Source organism: Globicephala melas, chromosome 12 (genome assembly GCF_963455315.2).
Source record: "Globicephala melas chromosome 12, mGloMel1.2, whole genome shotgun sequence".
In the NCBI taxonomy this organism is placed as follows: domain Eukaryota; kingdom Metazoa; phylum Chordata; class Mammalia; order Artiodactyla; family Delphinidae; genus Globicephala; species Globicephala melas.
Genome location: NC_083325.1, coordinates 68,632,706 through 68,653,926, shown reverse-complemented (window position 1 = coordinate 68,653,926; position 21,221 = coordinate 68,632,706). Strand labels below are relative to the sequence as shown.

The window sequence follows — 21,221 nt, the reverse complement described above, 5'->3', positions numbered from 1 at the left end:
GTGGTGTTATATCGTTCTCAGTGCAGTCATCATAAGGTCCAATGTGCCCGTTTGTTCCATTGTTGGTGTTGCTAAGTTTTACCACATGGTTAAATTAAGGTAGTATCTGCCAGATTTCTCCATTATGAAGATACCTTTTTTTATATTGTAATTTATTAGTTATCTGTGGGTTGATATTTGAGACTATCCTGTTCCCCAACAAGTTTTTATCCAATGGTTTTAGTATCCATTGGTTGATGCTATTCTGAATCAATAATTTATTAGTGTTTATAGTTATTTTCATAAATGTCTTACCTCTAAGATCATACCTCCTAGATTGCAAGCTTAATTGGAGTAGAATCTCTTAATTCTTATTCTGTTACTGACATGACGTAGAGTATTGTATCTGCTCCATAGTTTTTGAGGTATTGGGTGAATTAACAAGTAAAGGTGATCTCTCTAAAAATGAGAAAAAAAGCCTTCTTTTATCCTGCCAGTTCAACCTAAATCTTTACAGTTACATACTCTTTTTTCTTAAGCTTCTTCAAGTATAGAATAATCAGTTACCTTTTTTGTGTGTGTGTGTATTGCTTCACATACAATACTATGATTTTTTCCATAGTATCCTCCAAATGACAATGTCTCTTCTCTGTAAATGCAAAGTTACTTACCCTGTACATTTAAATCAACTTTTTTATCCATCTCACCATGATATTTAGTTCACAGAAAATGAAATGTAAGTACATAGTAGTGTAGAGGCTGTATACCTAAATTAATTAATTAACATCAGTTTCACTATGTCATGACAGTCATTATTACTGATTTGTTTAAAAATTATATTTGATACCTAACTACTTTTTAAAACTACAAAAAACAATCGTAGAAAGGTTGAGGAAGCTTACTTTCTTTTTATGGTTTCAGATGCATTTTAGTCATTAAAAAAAAGTTGGTAACAAATTGTATTAATGAAACATTTTGTGAATATGCATCAGAAAATTATTAAGATTAAAATTGTCTACAATAGAATATTTATTACTCAATAAAGTAATGCTAATTCATAGCATTTGACTTAAGATATTGTTATTTTATGTGCTGAAATAAGGATACAAAAATTCAAGGTTAAAGGTTCATTTAAAGCATAGCATCTGAAGATGGGACATTATACCCCTTTCCTAATTAGCCTAAGTTTCTAAGAATCAGCAACATAGCAAATTCCCTTTGACATACCTAAGAATTATGTAGCTTAATTTCCTGACAACTGTCTCTTTTTATAAACCACTGAAACAACTGACATGTTTTATCTGGAGAAAAGAAGACTAAAAGAAGAAGTCATTTGCAGATGATTTAGGTACTGCCATGTAGAATAATGCTTAGGGTAGGACTTCCATGAATAGGTAAAAGTGATCTGTAGGCATATATATTTTTCCTGTACAAGATAGTACTTTATTCATCGACTGATGACTGCCCAGCAACAGAATCTGCTGCCTATGAAATAGCACATTTTACCTGGAAGTGGTCAAGGAAGGTTGGGTGACCTTCTTACTTTCCCTTCATTCCCTTTGTTCTCTTCTTTCCTTTTATTTGTTCCTCTAGCTCTGTGCTGCCCAGCGTGGTCACTGCTAGCGACAAGTGGCAATGGAGTATTTAAAATATGGGTAATCTGAATTTGAGATGCGCTGTAAATATGACACAACAGATTCTGAAATCTTAGTACTAAAAGTAATGTAAAATAGCTCATTAATTACCTTTATATTCATTGTGTGTTGAAATGATACTGTTTTGTATCTATTGGCTAAATAAATAATTAAGATTAATTAATTTTAGTTAATTGTTTTGTTTATGATTATTTATTAAATATTTATTTATTACGATTAATTATCAGTTCCAGATAAGAAGGAATATTCTCCACCCTATCTCTCTCAGTGGTTACAATTAAAAACCCTAGAATACCTAAAGAATATAAACAGCAACTACCTGAGGACTCAGAAAAATAAATAATAGCAGACATACCAAGAGGAGAGATCAAAGCTCAAAGAACGGCCCATATAGAGGTTAAAGGTTAGTTTCCTGCCCCCCCCTCCCCCCCCGCCAATTTTTCCTTTCCCATCTCCTGGTTTAGACCCTAGAGTACCCTGGATCCTGGAACTATGCAATGGACATGGACAGAAGAAGCTGCAAGGAAAACCCTTTCTCTCGGGTTAGAAGATCCAAAGGGTGGGGTGGGGTGGCTTTAAGATGGAGCTTTTTAAACTCTCCTGGCCTTAACTCAGGTAAGCTCCAGTGGTGAAACTGGACTCCTGCAGCAGCCTTTCTAACTCTTTTCTTTTGCTGCTTCAACTTTAGGGGGACACAGTCATGGGAAACACACGAGAACTTGGGAAGGCTAAAACTCCTGCTTTCTAGCCGGAACACCAGGAAAAGTCACCGCTGGGAGTCAGAGAGTATAGAGGGAAATCATGGAGAGGAAGGAGCTGGAGAAAAGCATCCTTTAATTTGTGTATGGAATTGCAGGCTTATTTTCGAGCTGCATATGTATGGAACTGGACAGAATCAATATAGCAAAGGCTTTGAGAATTAAACTGTGGTGTAGACTCTTGCCCAGGTCCCTGACTGGTCTCTGGGTAGCATACCCTTGGGGAAAACTAGGATAGCATTAAAAGGCTTTGAAAACTCTACTGCCATGTGAACCAAGTCCATAGAACATAGTTTAGCACTTTCAGTCTGAACCTAACTTCATAACTTATTTGACAACTTAAATGAACAAACTCCTTGAAAGACATAAATTATCAAAACTCACTCAAGAAGAAATAGATACTCTGAATAATATCATATCTGTTAAAACAATTGAATTCATAGCTTAAAAAAGGCAGTCTTTCAAAAATAAAACTCCAGGTCCAGACCATCTCAGGTGAATTCTACTAAACATTTAAGGAAGAAATAGCATCAGTTCTACACAGTCTCTTCCAGAAATTGAAGTGGACACAAAATTTACCAACTCATTTCATAAGGCCACATTCTCCGGGTATAAAAACCAGTCAAAGAAATACAAGAAAAACAAAACAAAGCTTATACCAGTATCCATCATTTGAAGAGAGAAGCAACTCTTCAAAAAATATCAGCAGGGCTTCCCTGGTGGCGCAGTGGTTGAGAGTCTGCCTGCCGATGCAGGGGACACAGGTTCACGCCCCGGTCTGGGAAGATCCCACATGCCGCGGAGAGGCTGGGCCCGTGAGCCGTGGCCGCTGGGCCTGTGCGTCCGGAGCCTGTGCTCCGCAGCGGGAGAGGCCACAGCAGTGAGAGGCCCACGTACCGCAAAAAAACAAAAACAAAAACAAAAAATATCAGCAGATTGAATCTAGCAGAACAAAAAAATGTATTATGACCAGGTGGGCTTTATCCTAGGAATAAATAACGTGTTCAACATTTGAAAATCAATCAATGTTATTCTCATTATTTACAGACTAGTACAAGGTAAACTGTATGATCATATCAATAGATGCAGAAAAAACAAAATCTGTTCATAACAAATACTTTTAGCAGAATAGGAATAGAAGGGAATTTCCCCAACCTGAACCTGAAAAGACATCTACACAAAACCTAAAACTAACATCATACATGGTAAAAAAAACTAAATGCTTTCCTCCTAAAATTGAGAACAAGGCAAAGATGTTCACTTTCACCACTCCTGTATAACTTTATACTAGAAATTGTAGACAGAGTAGTAAGGCAAGTAAAAGAAATAAAAGGCATGCAGATTGGAAAGGAAGAGATAACACTGCCTCTGTTTGCCTCTGTTTGTGTTCTAGTGGGAAGTGACACAGGAAACTGTTACGGAGTAGAAGAATCTCAACCCTTTGATATGACATGATTGTTTATGTAGAAAATCCCAAGGAATTTCTAGAAAACTCCTAGAACTAATAAGTGAGTTTTCCGTGGTTGTAGGATACAAGGTCAACACAGGAAAATCAATCATATTTTTTTACGCTAGGAAGAACAATTGGAAACAGAAAATTTAAAAACAGTGTTGTTATAATAGCTACTCTCTCTCAAAATAAAATACAGTAAATAAAATGGAAAGAAAAAAGAAATAGTTATAAATTTAATAAGATATGTTCAGGATCTATATGCAGATGGAAGGAATCAAAGACCTTCGGACTTCCCTGGCGGTGCTGTGGTTAAGACTCCATGCTTCCACTGCAGAGGGCACGGATTCCATCCCTGGTTGGGGAACTAAGACCCTGCATGCCACGTGGCATGGCCAAAAAAAAGGAATCAAAGACCTCAATAAATGGAAAGACGTATCATATTGATGGATTGGAAGACTCAATATAGTTAAGTCATTTTTCCGTAAATTAATCTATAGTTTTAGTGTCATTCCCATCAAAATCCCAGCAGGATTTTGTAGATATTGGTAAGATGATTTTAAAATTTATTTGGAAAGGCAAAGGAATTAGAATAGTAAAATAATTTTGGAAAGAGGAACAAAGTTGGAGGAATCAGACTACTAAATTTTAAGACTTATCATCAGGGTGGTGCCGTATTGACAAAAGAATAGACATGAATCAATAAAATAAAATACAAAGTACAATAATGGAACCACATAAATATGGTCAGTTTATTTTTCACAATTATGAAAAAAACACTTCAGTGGAAAAAAGGGATAGTCTTCTTAACAAATGGTGCTAGAGTGATTGGGCATCTCTATGCCAAGGGAAAGTAAATAACCTCCATCTGTATCTTAAACCATGTACAAAAAGTAATGAATCACGTTCTGAAATGTAAAATTTCAAACTATAAAACTCTGAGAATAAAATATAGGTAGGAAGTCTTTGTAACTTGAGTTAGGCAATGAATTCTTAGATACAGCATCAAAAACACAGTCTGTAAAAGAAAAAAGTTGATGAATTGGATTTCACCAAAATTAAAACCTTTGTTCTGCTGAAGATGCTGTTAAGAGAGTGAAAAGATAAGACACAGTGAGAGAAAATATTTGTAAATCACATATCTAACAGAGGACAAATTTCAAGAACATATAAAGAGCTCTCAAAAGTCAATAATAAGAAAACGAACAACTGAATAATAAGCAATGAGCAATAGATTTGAACAGTCTACCAAAAAAGATATACAGATAGCAAATAAGCATGTAAAAAGATGCTCAACTTACTTAGTCATTAGGTAAATGTAAATTAAAACCATAATGAGATGCCATGACACACCTGTTAGAAGGACTAAAAACAACAAGGACAATGAGAACAACAAACTGACCAGTCAGTTGGTGAGAATGTGTATCAGTTGGAACTCTCATGCATTGTTTGTGTGACTATTAAATGAAACAGCCATTCTGGAAAAGACTTTGGCAATTTGTTTTAAGGTTAAAGATACACTTTTTCATATGACCTAGCAGTTCCACTCCTAAGCATTTACTAGAAATGATAATCATTTTTCTAGAGATGGAAATTTTGTATTCATACAAAAACCTGTACATGTATGTTTGTAGCTGCATTATAAGACTGGAAGTAACCCAAATGTCCTTCATTGGGTAAATGGATAAACAAACTGTGGTACATCCATATGATGAAACACTAGTCAGCCAAGGAAAGGAACAGACTATTCATACATGCATTTAAATGTATCAATACACTTGGCTGGATTTTAAATACCTTACTATATGATTCTAAATATGACATTCTGGAAAATGTGAAACTGAAGGGACAGAGAACAGATCAGAGCTTGCCAGGGATGAGGGATGGTGGGAAAGTTCAACGACAAAGGCATAGCATGAAGAGATTTTGGAGGGTGATAGAATTGTTCTGTATCCTAATTTTGGTAGCATTTATACAAATCTATGCATGTGAAACTACACATATGATAAAACTCATTTAACTACACAAAAAGTACATTTTACTGTATATAAAATTTAAAAAAATAGTTAAAAATGTAATTTCATCCTTTTCTTTTTACTCTTTTCAAGTTGCTACTAATAATTTTTAAATTATGTATATGGCTTGTATTATATTTCTGTTGCACAGTGCAGCTTAGGTACTGGAAATGCAAATAAGGAGTACATGTGGTCTCAGTCTAGAGACAGGAATCTGACAGAAGGAAGTCTCATAAGGAAAGGAGGGAAATTTAAATGATCTCAGTTTAATCTACCCCCACTTTCATTCTTTACAGATAATTTTTGAGGGCCTGTTTCATGCAAATTATAACAACTTTCAGATATAACTCTTTATAGTCTCTTTTTCTTAATATAGGAAAACAAATTTTACCTCTTAAGGCAAAAAAATGTGCTGTACAGTGGAATCATTGGCGGTATCTCTGAATTTGTGGGGAAAACAGTGTATGTTTGAGGCATTTGATAAGTTTCTTCATCATATCCTTGTGATGGATGTTCAGGTTTGTAGGGGGTTTTTTTTGCAAAATTTTAAGATTTATTAATTATTGATGCTGTGTAACTGAACATTTTTATTTTTTTCTGCATTTAAAATATTTCTACATATTTGAAATACTTCATGTTTTAAAAAGATATCAATCAATTAAAAAAATAGTAGACATAGATGGTAGATAGACAAAAATGATAGATAAATGAATAGTGATATGGGCATAGACTAGATCCTAGTACTTCATTCAGCCTTTTACTAGTCCTAAGCATTAGGGACTCCTGTAAACTTCAAATAAATAATCCACAAGTGTACAAATGTTGTAAGTTACAAAGTGCTTTCGAATTTATTATTTCATTAGAACTAGACAGCATCCCATAACGTATGAAGAACAATGATTTTCATGACTTACATTTTTTTCAGATGAGGGAAATGAGGTTCAATGAGTTTCAATGATTTATAGAAGGTTACACAGATAATATACTGTGAAACTGTTACTCAAATCTAACCCATTCCCTTGCCAGTCTACCCTATAGGAAGGAGTATGAGGGGGTAGGGGAAGTTTTTACTACCCTGTCTTGCTGTCACCCAATGGATTGGGGAAGAAAGGGGAGAAGGGAACTGGGTACACACACTGAACCTCAGAGGTGGGCGTCTGCTTCGTGCATGGGATACACTCTTGATCCTGCAGGCCTCCAGTACGTGTCTTTTGGTAGAACCTGGGCAGACAGTCCCCACAGACGGCATTAGAGGTAGCTGTACAGTTAGCCTTCTGGGTACGATTGAGGACGGCACAGGTGATGCAAGTCTGACATCTGTGGTGGTCCCAGCTGCTTTTGTATCTGAGGGGAGGGCAGGCTGTGCAGTATGCATCTCCACCTTCTCCATAACCACAATCCTGCTAGTACTGGAGGTCTCCTGCAGAGGTGGGGAGGCGGCTGTGGCTCACCGCGGGGACAAAGAAAATGGCAGCGGCAGTTCTGGGGAGGACTCATTGGCGCGAGCCCTCCCAGAGGCTGCCATCAGTCCCAGCCAACAGCCTGTTGGCTCCAGTGCTGCAGGTTTGTAATATTTGGGGGTAAGTATTATTGTTTGAATGATTGCACCCAAGAGGTACTGATAATTGAACTGTGGCTGCCAGAGAGGGAGTTTCCCAGAAGCACGGTTAGCCAGTCTGTGTATAACTTCAAAGTGAGGGTGCCAACCCTAAACTGGAATAGAACCTAAGAATATTCTGATGGGTTGTAAATAGAGAGGTGAATCTAACAAGATTGAGATGTAATAGGGATAAATTTAAACTCCTGAAATGGCTTCCGAAATTCAGGTATCCAAGTTAAGAATGAGGGATATATGGCTTAGCATTAGTGTATATGTAAAATTTTGGGGCTTTTAGTTGATAGGACGCATAATATGAGTTAACATTGATATGGCTGCCAAAAAAGCTACTTCAGTTTGCAGTGGTATTTATTAATAGAAGTTTAGTATCTAAAATGAAGGCATGGATTTTTTTTTTTTACTCGATTCTGTGTTCCTTAGAGCACACCTGGAATCTTGTGTTTGGTTCTGGGTATTACCCTCTAAGAGGACTGTTGACAAACTGGTACACATGCAGAGAAGAGAGAGGAGACAGTGATAAAGGAAATGGAGACCAAGTCATAAGAGGAATAGTGAAAGAAACTGGGATATTTAACCTGGTCAAGAGGTGACTCATGGTGGGGTTGAAAGAGAGGTCACAAGAACTGCCTGCAAAGAATTCAAGGGCTCTGATATTAAAGTGAAACTACACTTGTTCCATAAATTCCTAAGAACCAGTAGATGAAATTTTCAGAGAAAGATAGGTTGCATTTCAGTGTAAGGAAACACTGTCAAGAGTTAGAACTAACTTTTGGAAATAAGTTAACCTTTTCAAAATCTTTTGTAAAACTGTTGCTTAAACCTGCCTTTCTGTTGAAAATCTCCTTCAGCCTAGCATTTCCACAAGACTCTTGTCTGACCCTTACTTCCCATAATTGGGAGTTTCAGTAAATAATCATTTTATGTAGCCACTGATAGGAATAATTCTTCCATCATTGGCAAAATACCAGTTATATACCATTTGAATTGCTCCTTTGAAACTCTGTTTTCCTGGCAGTTATTTAAGCTTAAGATAGACAAAAGAGCACTATACTATAAGAATAAGGAAAGGAGCTTGTGGACAAGCTGTGTTCCTTCTGTAACTGGGGAGCAGGACATGTGGCCCGCTCTGTGGATCTGGTGATTGGGCCTTCCTGAGATGGTGTTGATATGCTCTGAAGAGTGTCGGCTGCCAAGGCACAGCATGTAAATAAAAACTTTTCTAGCACCGACTGTGATTTCTATGAAGAATTGTAGATGTGTGTTTTCAAAGAGAAGTTTTCCTGCCCCATTGGTCCTACAGTGGTCGTCTGTCAATTTTCAGGGAATCATGAAAAATAACACTTGAAACCGCCATTTAGTTGTTAGGTGTTTGTTATACTTCTAGCCATTCTAGGTGTTTTGTTTTTTTACTTTCTTTTCTTTGTTTCTTTCTTAACCTCACCTTATATCACCTCTGATCCTATTTTTATTTCTTTGTTCTCTTGCCTACTCTTCCTTTTTATGAAAAGTTGGAGTAAGCAGTATCCTAGTGATCTGTACTCCGTGTTTGTATCATCTTCTCCAGGGTGAAATAAAGGAAATGCGATGTTATTGCTCTTCTCCATGATTTGTGTCAGTCTTTTTCCACCATCTCTGCCTTGAGGTCAGGGACTATGTTTTCTACTTCCTAGGTAACTCCCCAGGTGTCTCATATGTGCATCTGTGCATGGTGGGTTTTTAATAAATGTTCTTGTCTGATTTACTGACCATTCTCCCTAGCAAGAAAACATTGCTGCATTTTATTCCCAAGAGGCTATAGAGTATTAAGGTAGAGTGTTTTAGGAGTTCTTTGAGGTTGAAAGTAATATTTTGAGAAATTCTGAAATGTAAGAGTGTGAAATTCTGAAAGATATTTGTTTCTTTGTTTTGAAAATTATTTGTATAATATTTTTACTATGCGTAATATGGTAATCTCTCTCTTTTCTTTCTCTCTAAAAGGATCCTTTCAGTTGAGGGTGTAATAATTGGTATACATTGTTTCCTTTAAAAATTTATTGCATGTTTAAATAATTTTGGCAGCTTTAAAAAATTGTTTTAAATCAATGAAAATTAAAAAAAATTAACACTCCCCAGTACTCTCCTTTAAAAGGACCCATTTGGGGAACTTCTTGAAAAATAAAGGTCTTTGTAAGTATTCATCTTATAAAAACATTCTTTGCTTTTAAAAAGGACTCATTGCAGAGTTTCTTTAAATGGAGAACTCTCCAATTGCATTTTCAAGATGATTTTATTTATAAAAAATAATTTACTCATAACCATCGAGTAAACACTTTCTAATTTATTTGTGTTTAAGTTTGGATTAAAATGGGATGAACTTTTGCATCACATTAAAAAAACAATGCCTTTATTGAGATATAACTCACATACCATGCAATTCACTCTTCGAAATGTACAATTTAGTGGTTTTTAATACATTCATGAAGTTGTGCAACCATCAACACAAATTCCAGAACATTTTCATCTCCACAAAAAGAAACTTTGTGCTTGTTAGCAATAACTCCCCACTCCCCCCTTTCCAGGCCCCTGGCAACCATTAATCTACTTTCTGTTGCTATGGGTTTACATATTCTGGACATTTCATAGAAGTGGAATTACACAACAGTCATACAATATGTGGCCTTTTGTGTCCAGCTGTTTTCACTTACCATAAAGTTTTCAAGGTTTATCCACATTGTAGCATATATCAGTACTTCTTCTTCTTCTTTTTTTTCTTTTTGCGGTACGCGGGCCTCTCACTGTTGTGGCCTCTCCTGTTGTGGAGCACAGGCTCCGGACGCGCAGGCTCAGCGGCCATGGCTCCCGGGCCTAGCCGCTCCACGGCATGTGGGATCTTCCCGGACTGGGGCACGAACCTGTGTCCCCTGCATCGGCAGGCGGACTCTCAACCACTGCTCCACCAGGGAAGCCCCTTCTTTTTTTTTTTAATAGTTGAATAATATTCTATTATATGTATATACCACATTTTATTTATCCATTTATCAGTTGATGAACACTGAGTTGTTTCTTTTTGGCTATTGTGAATAATGCTGCTACAAACATTCATGTGCAAGTCTTTGTGTGGACATACGTTTCCATTTTTCTTGGATATATAACTAGGAATGGAATTGGTGGGTCCTGAAGTAACTCTATGTTTAGCATTCTGAGGATTGCCAAACTATTTTCCAAAGTGATGGCACTGTTTTATATTCTCACCAGCACTGTGTGAGGGTTCCAGTTTCTCCACAGTCTCACCAACACTTGTCATTATTTGTCTTTTTGATTGTAGCCATCATAGTGGGTCTGAAGTGGTATCTTTTTGTGGTTTTGATTTTCATTTCCTTAATGACAAATGATGTTGAGCATCTTTTCATACGTTTATTGACCATTTCTGTATCTTCTTTGGAGAAATGTCTATTCAAATCCTTTGCTCATTTTTAAATTGGGTTGTTTGCCTTTTATTGTTGAAGTAAAAGGGTTCTTTATATTCTGGGTACGAGTCCTTTATCAGATGTGTGATTTGCCAAATCCTAAATCCAAACTTTTTCCCATTCTGTGGGTTGTCTTTTCACTTTCTAGATATTGTTCTTTGAAGGACAAAAGTTTTAAATTTTTATGAAGTCCAGTTAACCTACTTTTGTTGCTTGTACTTTTGATTTATCATCTAAGAAAACATTGCCTAGTTATGAAGATTTACTCGTATGTTTTCTTTGAAGATTTTTATAGTTTCTGCTCATACACTTAGGTCTTAGATCCATTTTGAGTTAATTTTTGTATATGGTATGAGTTGGGACTCAAGTTCATTCTTTTGCATGTGGCTATCCAGTTCTACCAACACCATTTATTGAAAAGACTCTGTCTTAGTCTGTTCAGGCTGCTATAACAGATTACCACACACTGGGTGGCTTAAAAAACAGATGTTTATTTCTCACAGTTCTGGAGGCTGGGAAGTGTGAGATGAAGGTGCTGGCAGAGTCAGTGGTAAGGGTCTTCTTCCTGGTTCATAAACAGTCTGTCTTTTTGTTATAACCTCACATGGCAGAAGCGGGAGGGGCCTCCTCTTGGGTCTCTTTTATAAGGGCACTAATCCCATTCATGAAGGCTCTGCCCTTATGACTTAATCACCCACAAAGGCCCACCTACAAGTACTGTCATACTGGGGATTAGGTTTCAACATACGAATTTTAAAGGGGCACAACCATTCAGTCTATAACAGACTCTTTTATTTAAAATTTTTAAAAAAATTGTGTAAAATATATATAACAAACATCTCAGTAGTGTTAAGTACATTCACGTTGTTGTGCAATCTCCCTAACTCTTTTCATCTTACAAAACTGAAACTCTATACCCTTTAAACAGCAACTTCCCATTCTCCCCTTCTCCCAGCTCCTGCTAACCACCATTCTCCTTTCTGCCTCTATGAATTTGACTACTCTGAGTACCTCATATAAGTGAACTTGTACGGTATTTGTGTTTTTTATGACTGGCTTATTTCACTTTCCATAACGTCCTCAAGGTTCATCCATATTATACCATGTGTCAAAATGTCTTTGTGTGTGTGTGCGCGCGCGCGTGTGTGGACCATTTTTAAAGTCTTTATTGAATTTGTTACAATATTGCTTCTGTTTTATGTTTTGGTTTTTTGGCCGCAAGGCATGTGGGATCTTAGCTCCCCGACCAGGAATTTAACCTGCACCCCCTGCATTGGAAGGCGAAGTCTTAACCACTGGTCTGCCAGGGAAGTCCCAGAATGTCCTTTTTTAAAGCTGATTAATATTCCGTTGTATTTGTACACTGCATTTTGTTTATCCGTTCATCTGTCGATGGACACTTGTGTTGTTTTCATTAGTCTATCGTGAATAATGTTGCTGTGAACCTGAGTATAAAAATATTTCTTTGAGACACTAACACTGATTTCACTTCTTTTGAATATATACCCAGAGTAGAATTGCTGGGTCATATGGTAATTGTATTTTTAAATGTTTGAGGTACTGCCATATTGTTTTCCATAGCAGCTGCATCATTTTACATTCCCACCAGTGGTGCACAGGGGTTCCAGTTTCTCCACAACCTCGCCAACACTTGTTATATTCTCTCTCTCTTTTTTCTTTAATAGTCATCCTTATGGGTGTCAAATGATGTAAAACTCTTTTTGCCCCACTGAATTGTCTTGGCACCCTTGGCAAAAATCAGTTGACTATAAATATGAAAGTTTATTTCCAGAGTCTGAATTCTGCTCCATTGATCTGTATGTCTGTCCTTATGTTGTTACCACACTGTCTTGATTACTGTGGCTTTGTAATAAATTTCGAAATTGGGAAGTGTGAGTCTTTCAACTTTGCTCTTTTTCAGGATTACTTTTTGGCCATGGTGGATCCCTTGCATTTCCATATGACTTTTAGGAGTGGTTTGTCAATTTCTGCAAAAAAAAAAAAAAAGCCAGCAGGATTGCATGAAATCTGTAGATTAATTTAGGTAGTATTGCCATCTTAACAATATTAAGTCTCCTGATCCATGAGCATGAGTTGTTCATCTTCCATATATGTAGGCTTTCTTTAAAGTCTTTCAACAATGTTTTGTAGTTTTTAGAGTACAAGTCTTAACACTTCTTTCGTTAAGTTTATTCCTAAGTATTTCATTCTTTTTGATGTTGTAAATGGAATTATATTCTTAACTTTATGTTAGGATTGTTTGTTAGTAGTGTATAGAAAAGCAGTTGATTTTATACATCTATCTTGTATCTTGCAACCTTGCGAAACTTGTTTATTAGTTCTTATAGTTTTGTGTGTGTGTGTGTGTGTGTGTGAATTCTTTAGGGTTTTCTATATGCAAGATCATGTCATCTGTGGATAGAGATAAGTTTAGTTTTTCTTTCCAATCTAGATGCCATTCATTTCTTTTTCTTGCCTAATTGCCCTGGCTAGAACCTCCAGTACAATGTTGAATAGAATTGGCAAGAGTAGATATCCTTGGATCAGATTTCTAATGTTTAGTGGTTTGGAAATACGTATTACTGACAGTGCTCCTTTGAGAACTTGAAAATCCAGCTTTGTGTCCTCCTGTAGTAACAAAAGTAATAAAATTTCTTCTATTGGAATTTAGCATGCTATTTATTTTTTGAACATCAAGGCACAATAGATTCTAGCTTGGCTTTTTCCAAAACTTTAATGCCTCTGTTCTATTAACCTATGGGTATAGTTGAGTAAGAATGAGTAATCAGTACATTTATATTGCCTTTGCCTCTTAGTCTTGGCTTGGGGTAATGCTTTATAGTTAGAACACTTGAAGGAGGTTTATAATTTGTAATAGATATAGTTAAAAACCAGGGGTAATGATTGTGGTAGGGTGAAGGAGAGGTAGTGATTGTACTACTTTTGATCATTTAATTCCATACCCAATTTCTGAAGAGTATATTTTCTTGTTTAGATTTATTCCCTACAGAAAGTGGTGGAAGTAACTCTTCCATACTTTATTCTTTTTTTAAAAAATAAATTTATTTATTTATTTTTGGCTGCGTTGGGGGTTTGTTGCTGCGCGCGGGTTTTCTCTATTTGTGGTGAACAGGGGCTACTCTTCATTGCGGTGCGCGGGCTTCTCATTGCGGTGGCTTCTCTTGTTATGGAGCATGGGCTGTAGGCTCATGGGCTTCAGTAGTTGTGGCACACAGGCTCAGTAGTTGTGGCTCGCGGGCTCTAGAATGCAGACTCAGTAGTTATGGCGTACGGGCTTAGTTGCTCTGCAGCATGTGGGATCTTCCTGGACCAGGGCTTGAACCTGTGTCCCCTGCATTGGCAAGCAGATTCTTAACCACTGCACCAGCAGGGAAGCCCTATTCTTTACCAATTCAGAGAACAGAACTTCTTTCATATATTGAGCATTTCTTGAATATATTCTGTATCTATTGTACTTTGCCCTGTTGGAGAAGACATGAAATAAGAATAAGAGCATATTTATTCTCTGAATGCTTACAATATATTTAGGAAGATCAAGTATATGTACTTATTTTGTACTGCTGTGTATTTGTGCTGCAGTGTATATGTTCTGTCCCCCTCACTAAATGTAAGCTCCTTGAGGATAACCGTCTTTGTATTGACATAGCATGTATCATAGTGCCTCACATGTACCATGTGTTTATTATGGATTTTTAAAATTAATGGAGCTACAAAACCAATATAAGTCTACAGTTAAATACTCACTGAATGGCATAACCAATCAGTACTGTTGAATTTCAGAAGTAACAATGATCATTGTGTACTGGATTTATTAGGGAAGGCTTCATGCAAGAGAAGGTAATTAAGAGGGCTCATAAAGGATGAGTAAGAACTGAGAAAGGGGAAAGAGCATTTCAACTAGGTGTCATAGTTTGGAGGTTAGCGAGTGGATCATGTTGATGGGAATAGAATATTGGTATCGGCTTGTAGATAGGGAGAAGGGTGGATAAATAAGGAACATTGTATTTTGGAGGCCTTAAATGCCAGTTTGAGAAGTTTGCTGTTACTCCATTTGACATTAGAGAACCATTGAAAGTTTTTGAGCTAGGGTGTTTTGGGGCAAAGCAGTACTTTAAAATTTACTTTATGATAGTATGTAGTATGGGCTGGATGTATTGGGAGACCATTTAAGAGGGTATGGTAATAATTCTTCTAGTCTGTTGAGTCCTTAAAAACAGAGTTTTTTGTTTGATCTTTCATGCCCAGCATAGTGCCTAGAGGAGAGTTCAAATTTTTGTTCTTTGGATGCATAACTGTATGGACTAAGTCATCTGGGCCTGGGTTGAGCTGTTAGCAGTAGGAAATATGCATATGAGAAACATTTTGGGGAAAAAATTGAGATGACTTGTTTTCTAAGAGTATAAAGGGTGTGGGTCAGTTCAAAGAAGACATTAAAGTTTCAGCATGGGTGATTAAGGAGTAGCAGTGCCATCCCTAGAAATGGGGAAGTCAGTTAGGGGAAGAAAGGAGTGAGAAAAGGGATAGTCACGAGCATGTTTTTAGACTTGTTGAGTTTGAAGTTGAAATACACAGTACACAGGGTTAGAAAGGCTCAAATGAAAACTGAATTCTGAATGTTTGAATTTAGATGTCACTATGAAGATATTATTGTTTGAGCAGTAAAAATGACTGGACTGATCCAACACTATGTGTGTGTATGGGTACAGAGGTTGTGTGCATGTATACAAGTATACACACTCTTATACACTACAACCCAGTGTGTGTGTTAGATTGTGGGTATACTAATCTGCTCGTTGGTGTAAGTGGAATGATGAGGGCTGATTCTTGGGGTGAGCAGAGGGGAAGAAAAGGAAGCTAAAGAAGGAGAAAGGAGAGGAACAGAGAGGTAGAAGAACTTATAGTACAAATTTGTCAAGGAGCTTTTGTAATTTATCTTATGCTTCAATGTAATACTTTCGATAGTAATAACACTATTACTAACAATAGTAGTACTCCTGTATGACTTGTTGAGTGCTTACCGTATGCCAGACACCTAGCTAGACATGCTATCTCTTTTTACCCTCACAACAAATCCGTGATGTCAGAACTATTATATCCTCTTTTTACTGATGAGGAAACTGAACTCCAAAGAAGTTAAAACTTGCCCAAGATGACTTGAACTAATAAATAATTAGGAGATCCTGTGGTTTTAAATCTGACTTTTTGGACTCCAAGCCAAATGTTCTTTCCATTATACCAAAGGTTTGTGTGTTTAATTTCTTCAAGGCAAGGACTTTATCTTTAGAAAATCAGTCCTTGATAAAGGCTTATTAGTTAGCGGGCAGTGACTGGACAGTAACGTTTCCTATTAATAAAATCTGCATGTACTCTGGATGTCGTTGCTTCTACTTTTCTACATGGGTATTTATAGTGTATTAGGAGGTAACACTTTCTGATTGCATGCTGTGAATGTTAATTTAAAAGAAGATATCAGTTCTTTTGTTTCTGAAAGTGCTTTTCAGTATTTTTGTTAAACTAATATAAACTTCTTTTAGAAGTTTTTCTGATGCACTCCCCAGATCGTTCATACATTTGCAAGGAAATAAGAAGAGCCTGACATTTTCTTTTATTTCAGGGGATATCATTTTCAATGCCCAGTACCCAGAGCTGCCTCCCGACTTTATCTTTGGAGAAGATGCTGAGTTCCTGCCAGACCCCTCTGCTCTGCATGTGAGTACTGCAGGCCTGTTTGGATGATCTCTGTTTGCTGAAAGGAGAATCAAGTTAGCTTTTGACAATTCTTTAACAGATACATTTGCTGAACACATGGATTTTTTTCCACCCCTTTTTTCTCTGTCCTGTGAAATAAGTGTAACTCGTTATGTGCCAAAATAGTTAAGAGATTTTTTTTCACTGCAGTTTTATTTTCAGACTATTTTGAATTAATGAAAACCTCTAGCATATTGGTTAAAATACATTTACTTCAGCTGAAGGAGACATGTTGAAAACATTTTCTTTGTTTTAACTTAATATTTCATGCCTGCGATCAATTTTCTAATGTTTACTAACACTTCATCACGGGGCTTGTTAGGCTCTTCAGGCTTGTTTCTTGGCTCTTCAGGAGGCCTTTTTTTGTATAGAAGTGAAAGTGGCAAATTTGGACTTACATCTGCATTTTCTCAGTATTATTATCAGAAGGGTAAAGACCAGATTGTGTTCTTTATTAAGCAAGACCAGAAACTTTGTAGTTGAAGTAAAATGTTTCTGGATTTAAAGCAGAGAAAAGGATGGTAGTACTTGTCAGATCACATGTGGTTTGTATAAAAAGTGTTTTTTTCATGGCTAGTGGAGAAAAGCATGTACCATTTTGTTTAAAAGGTCTGACCAGACAAAATGTCTCTCTCTTTCCCTTCTCAAGTTTGATTTTGCTATGATGCCTATACCATAAGAGAGGTTCTATTATTGTTCAAAAACTTTGTTCTTAGTTTTGTTTTTTGGAAATTTTTTTTTGTCTCATTGAAGTTTTGTAATTAAAAGTTTGAGGGGGCTTCCCTGGTGGCGCAGTGGTTGAGAGTCCGCTTGCCAATGCAGGGGACACGAGCTCGTGCCCCGGTCCGGGAAGATCCCACATGCCGCGGGGCGGCTGGGCCCGTGAGCCATGGCCGCTGAGCCTGCGCGTCCGGAGCCTGTGACCCGCAACGGGAGAGGCCACAACAGTGAGAGGCCCGCGTACCACAAAAAAAAAAAAAAAAAAAAAGTTTGATGACTTGCTTTGAAATCTTGTCCCCCCTCCCTTTTTTAAAAGGGAAGTATTAAACAGGAAGTACTAACCCAAACCTAAAGAATTATCTTAAATTTTGGAAAACAGCTGTAAAAATACAGTTGGCAAGAGTAGGATGGGTTTGTTGCAAAATCTAATAATTACACATAAACTGTTACTTTAGTTGATTTTTTAAAAAAATTGTAGTTTAAGTATGGTCCCTTTAGATGCTTTGTGTTACAAATTCACCCCATATTGAAGCTGAAGGCCTTACCTGGAGAAAATAAGGCGGACGTGCCCCTACAGATCTGTCCTGTATTAAATCTGCCCAGTGGAAGGTAGCATATGCTAAATGCCAAAGATATATTACAGGCTAAGAGCTCCAGAAGTTTAAAGAAGCTTGTCAGAAAAGGCTTTGTTGCGGAGGTGAAACTTATAATAATACTTGAAGAATGGAACAAAAGTGGGGAGTGTGGCAGAGAGTATTTCAAGTAAGGGGAATGACATAAACAAATGATATGTATAATATATTGTAGAAGAAGGTACTTGACAGGTTTGCTGAAGGGTAAGTTAATATAAGGAAGGGCTAGAAAAGGTTAGAAAGATAACTTGGGATAAGACTGTGGAATGCATTGAATGCTAGGTTAAGAGCCACTGAAGGAAATGATACTTGGAGAATTATCTAACAGCAGTGTGGTCAGTACAATGGATTAAGAGAGATTGAGGACTGTTGTAAAAATCTGTGCGGGGGAAGGGGCTTTGAGCTAGGATGATGCAAGAGGAAACACTATGATGGAAAGGATAGGAAATATATGTTTACAATTTCTCTTACGAATTGCCTGTAAAATTTACAAAGCACATCTTCAATATTGGCAAGGATTGTGAGTATAGACATTATCTTTTATCTGTCTATCTATCTATCTATCTATTTATTTTGGTGAGAGTATAGACTTTAAAAGTTAGAAAGGACCTTAAGTTTTATCTTACTCCACTTTTCTGTTTTAATATTCAGGAAATCGACCTAGATTTATTTAATTTTATTTTTTTAACATCTCTATTGGAGTATAATTGCTTTACAATGGTGTGTTAGTTTCTGCTGTATGACAAAGTGAATCAGCTATATGTATACATATATCCCCATATCTCCTCCCTCTTGTGTCTCCCTCCCACCCTCCCTATCCCACCCCTCTAGGTGGACACAAAGCACCGAGCTGATCTCCCTGTGCTATGGGGCTGCTTCCCACTAGCTATCTATTTTACATTTGGTAGTGTGTATACGTCCATGCCACTCTCTCAGTTCATCCCAGCTTACCCTTCCCCCTCCCTGTGTCCTCAAGTCCATTCTCTATGTCTGCGTCTTTATACCTGTCCTGCTCCTAGGCTCTTCAGAACCATTTTTTTTTTTAAGATTCCATATATATGTGTTAGCATATGGTATTTGTTTTTCTCTTTCTGACTTACTTCACTCTGTATGACAGTCTCTAGGTCCATCCACCTCATTACAAATAACTCAATTTCGTTTCTTTTTATGGTGGAGTTATATTCCATTGTATTTATGTGTCACTTCTTCTTTATCCATTCATCTGGGAAATCGACCATATTGTTGTGTTGGAGTTGATATTATAACTTCACTCTTCTGATGTTTAGTTTTTTTTTCTTTTTTTAAGAAGTGTAACCTTTTTATTATTTATTTATTTATTTAATGGTGTATATTTTATTTATTTATTTATTTGATTGCTCCGGGTCTTAGTTGCCGCAGGTGGGCTCCCCAGTTGTGGCTCGTGGGCTTCTTAGTTGTGGCTCACCAACCCCTTAGTTGCGGCACACAGGCTCCCTAGCTGTGGCGTGTGAACTCTTCGTTGCGACATGCATGTGGGATCTAGTTCCCTGACCGGGGATTGAACCTGGGCCCCCTGCATTGGGAGAGTGGAGTCTTAACCACTGCCCCACCAGGGAAGTCCCCTGATGTTTAGTTTTGAGTGAAGTTATCATAAATGTTTTTGAGAAATTAGCTGAAAAGAACAGCCAAAAAAATAAAGCACTATATCTAAAAGAAAGATTACAAATCTAGGGGAACACCTCTCTTTAGCTATAGTTTATCTAAGGCCTCAGGCAGGTTACCCAGTGCTTCTTCATGGACCAGTCAGCTGGACAAGTCTAGATAAGCAACCAGGATACACCCTGCACTAGCTGGGTGAGGTCTACACAGCTCTGGAGGGTGCCCTGTATCTTTGCAAAAAACGGTTTGAAGTAGCTTAAAGGATACACATAAGGTTAATAAAAATATATGAGGTGCCCTAATCCATCTGATGAAGCCACTTTTTTCTAAACACAGACTCTTCATTCAGGAAGGTGAATTTCATTATGGACTTTGAGATTCTCAGCTGAATGGAAAGTACTAGATAGATACCAGATCTAGAGATAGGTATCTCATAGATATCAGGGAATCATAAAATTATTGTTAGGATCTTAATGGTATAGTTGGTCCCACTTCTGGCTATATGCTAGAATAATTTAGGAAGCCTGTTAAAAATACAAATTTTTGAACCTCACTGGACATACTGAATTAGATAGATGCTTTAGGGAGCCACAGAGTCATTAAGTTCCCTGGGTGATTTTTATGTGTTAGTCTGTGAACTGCTATTGGGAACCACTAATTGAATCCATCTCTTATAGTAATATCTCCAATAGAAGGCCATTTGCCTTTGCTTGACATTATTTCCAGTGAGGTATTATTTTCCATTTTGGGAATAGCTCTGATGTTTTTAAAATAACTTCTTTATTGAGACATAATTTATATGCCATACAATTCACCTATTTAAAGTGTATAATTCAGTGGCTTTTTTTTTTAACATCTTTATTGGAGTATAATTGCTTTACAATGGTGTGTTAGTTTCTGCTTTATAACAAAGTGAATCAGCTATACACATACATATATCCCCCTATCTCCTCCCTCTTGCATCTCCCTCCCACCCTCCCTATCCCACCCCTCTAGTTGGACACAAAACACCGAGCTGATCTCCCTGTGCTATGCGCTGCTCCCCACTAGCTATCTGTTTTACATTTGGTAGTGTATATATATGTCCATGCCACTCTCTCACTTCGTCCCAGCTTACGCTTTCCACTCCCTGGGTCCTCAAGTCCATTCTCTACATCTGCGTCTTTATTCCTGTCCTGCCCCTAGGTTCTTCAGAACCATTTTATTTTTTTTAAGATTCCATATATATGTGTTAGCATATGGTATTTGTTTTTCTCTTTCTGACTTACTTCACTCTGTATGACAGACTCTAGGTCCATCCACCTCACTACAAATAACTCAAGTTCATTTCTTTTTATGGCTGAGTGATATTGCACTGTATATATGTGCCACATCTTCTTTATCCATTCATCTGTTGATGAACACTTAGGTTGCTTCCATGTCCTGGCTATTGTAAATAGAGCTGCAATGGACATTGTGGTACATGACTCTTTTTGAATTATGGTTTTCTCAGGGTATATGCCCAGTAGGGATTGCTGGGTCATATGGTAGTTCTATTTTTA

The 21,221-nt window shown here is 37.2% G+C and overlaps 1 protein-coding gene across 3 annotated transcripts in view; it reads left to right on the top strand.

Moving 5' to 3' along the window:
* Nucleotides 1-21,221, top strand: part of BABAM2 (BRISC and BRCA1 A complex member 2) — a 434,423-nt gene that overhangs the window by 69,610 nt on the left and 343,592 nt on the right. For all 3 annotated transcript variants that reach the window (XM_030858076.3, XM_030858078.2, XM_030858079.3), the window contains exon 4: nt 16,557-16,651. In XM_030858076.3, coding sequence (XP_030713936.1) covers nt 16,557-16,651 — 95 coding nt within the window. The remainder of the gene's footprint in view (nt 1-16,556; nt 16,652-21,221) is intronic.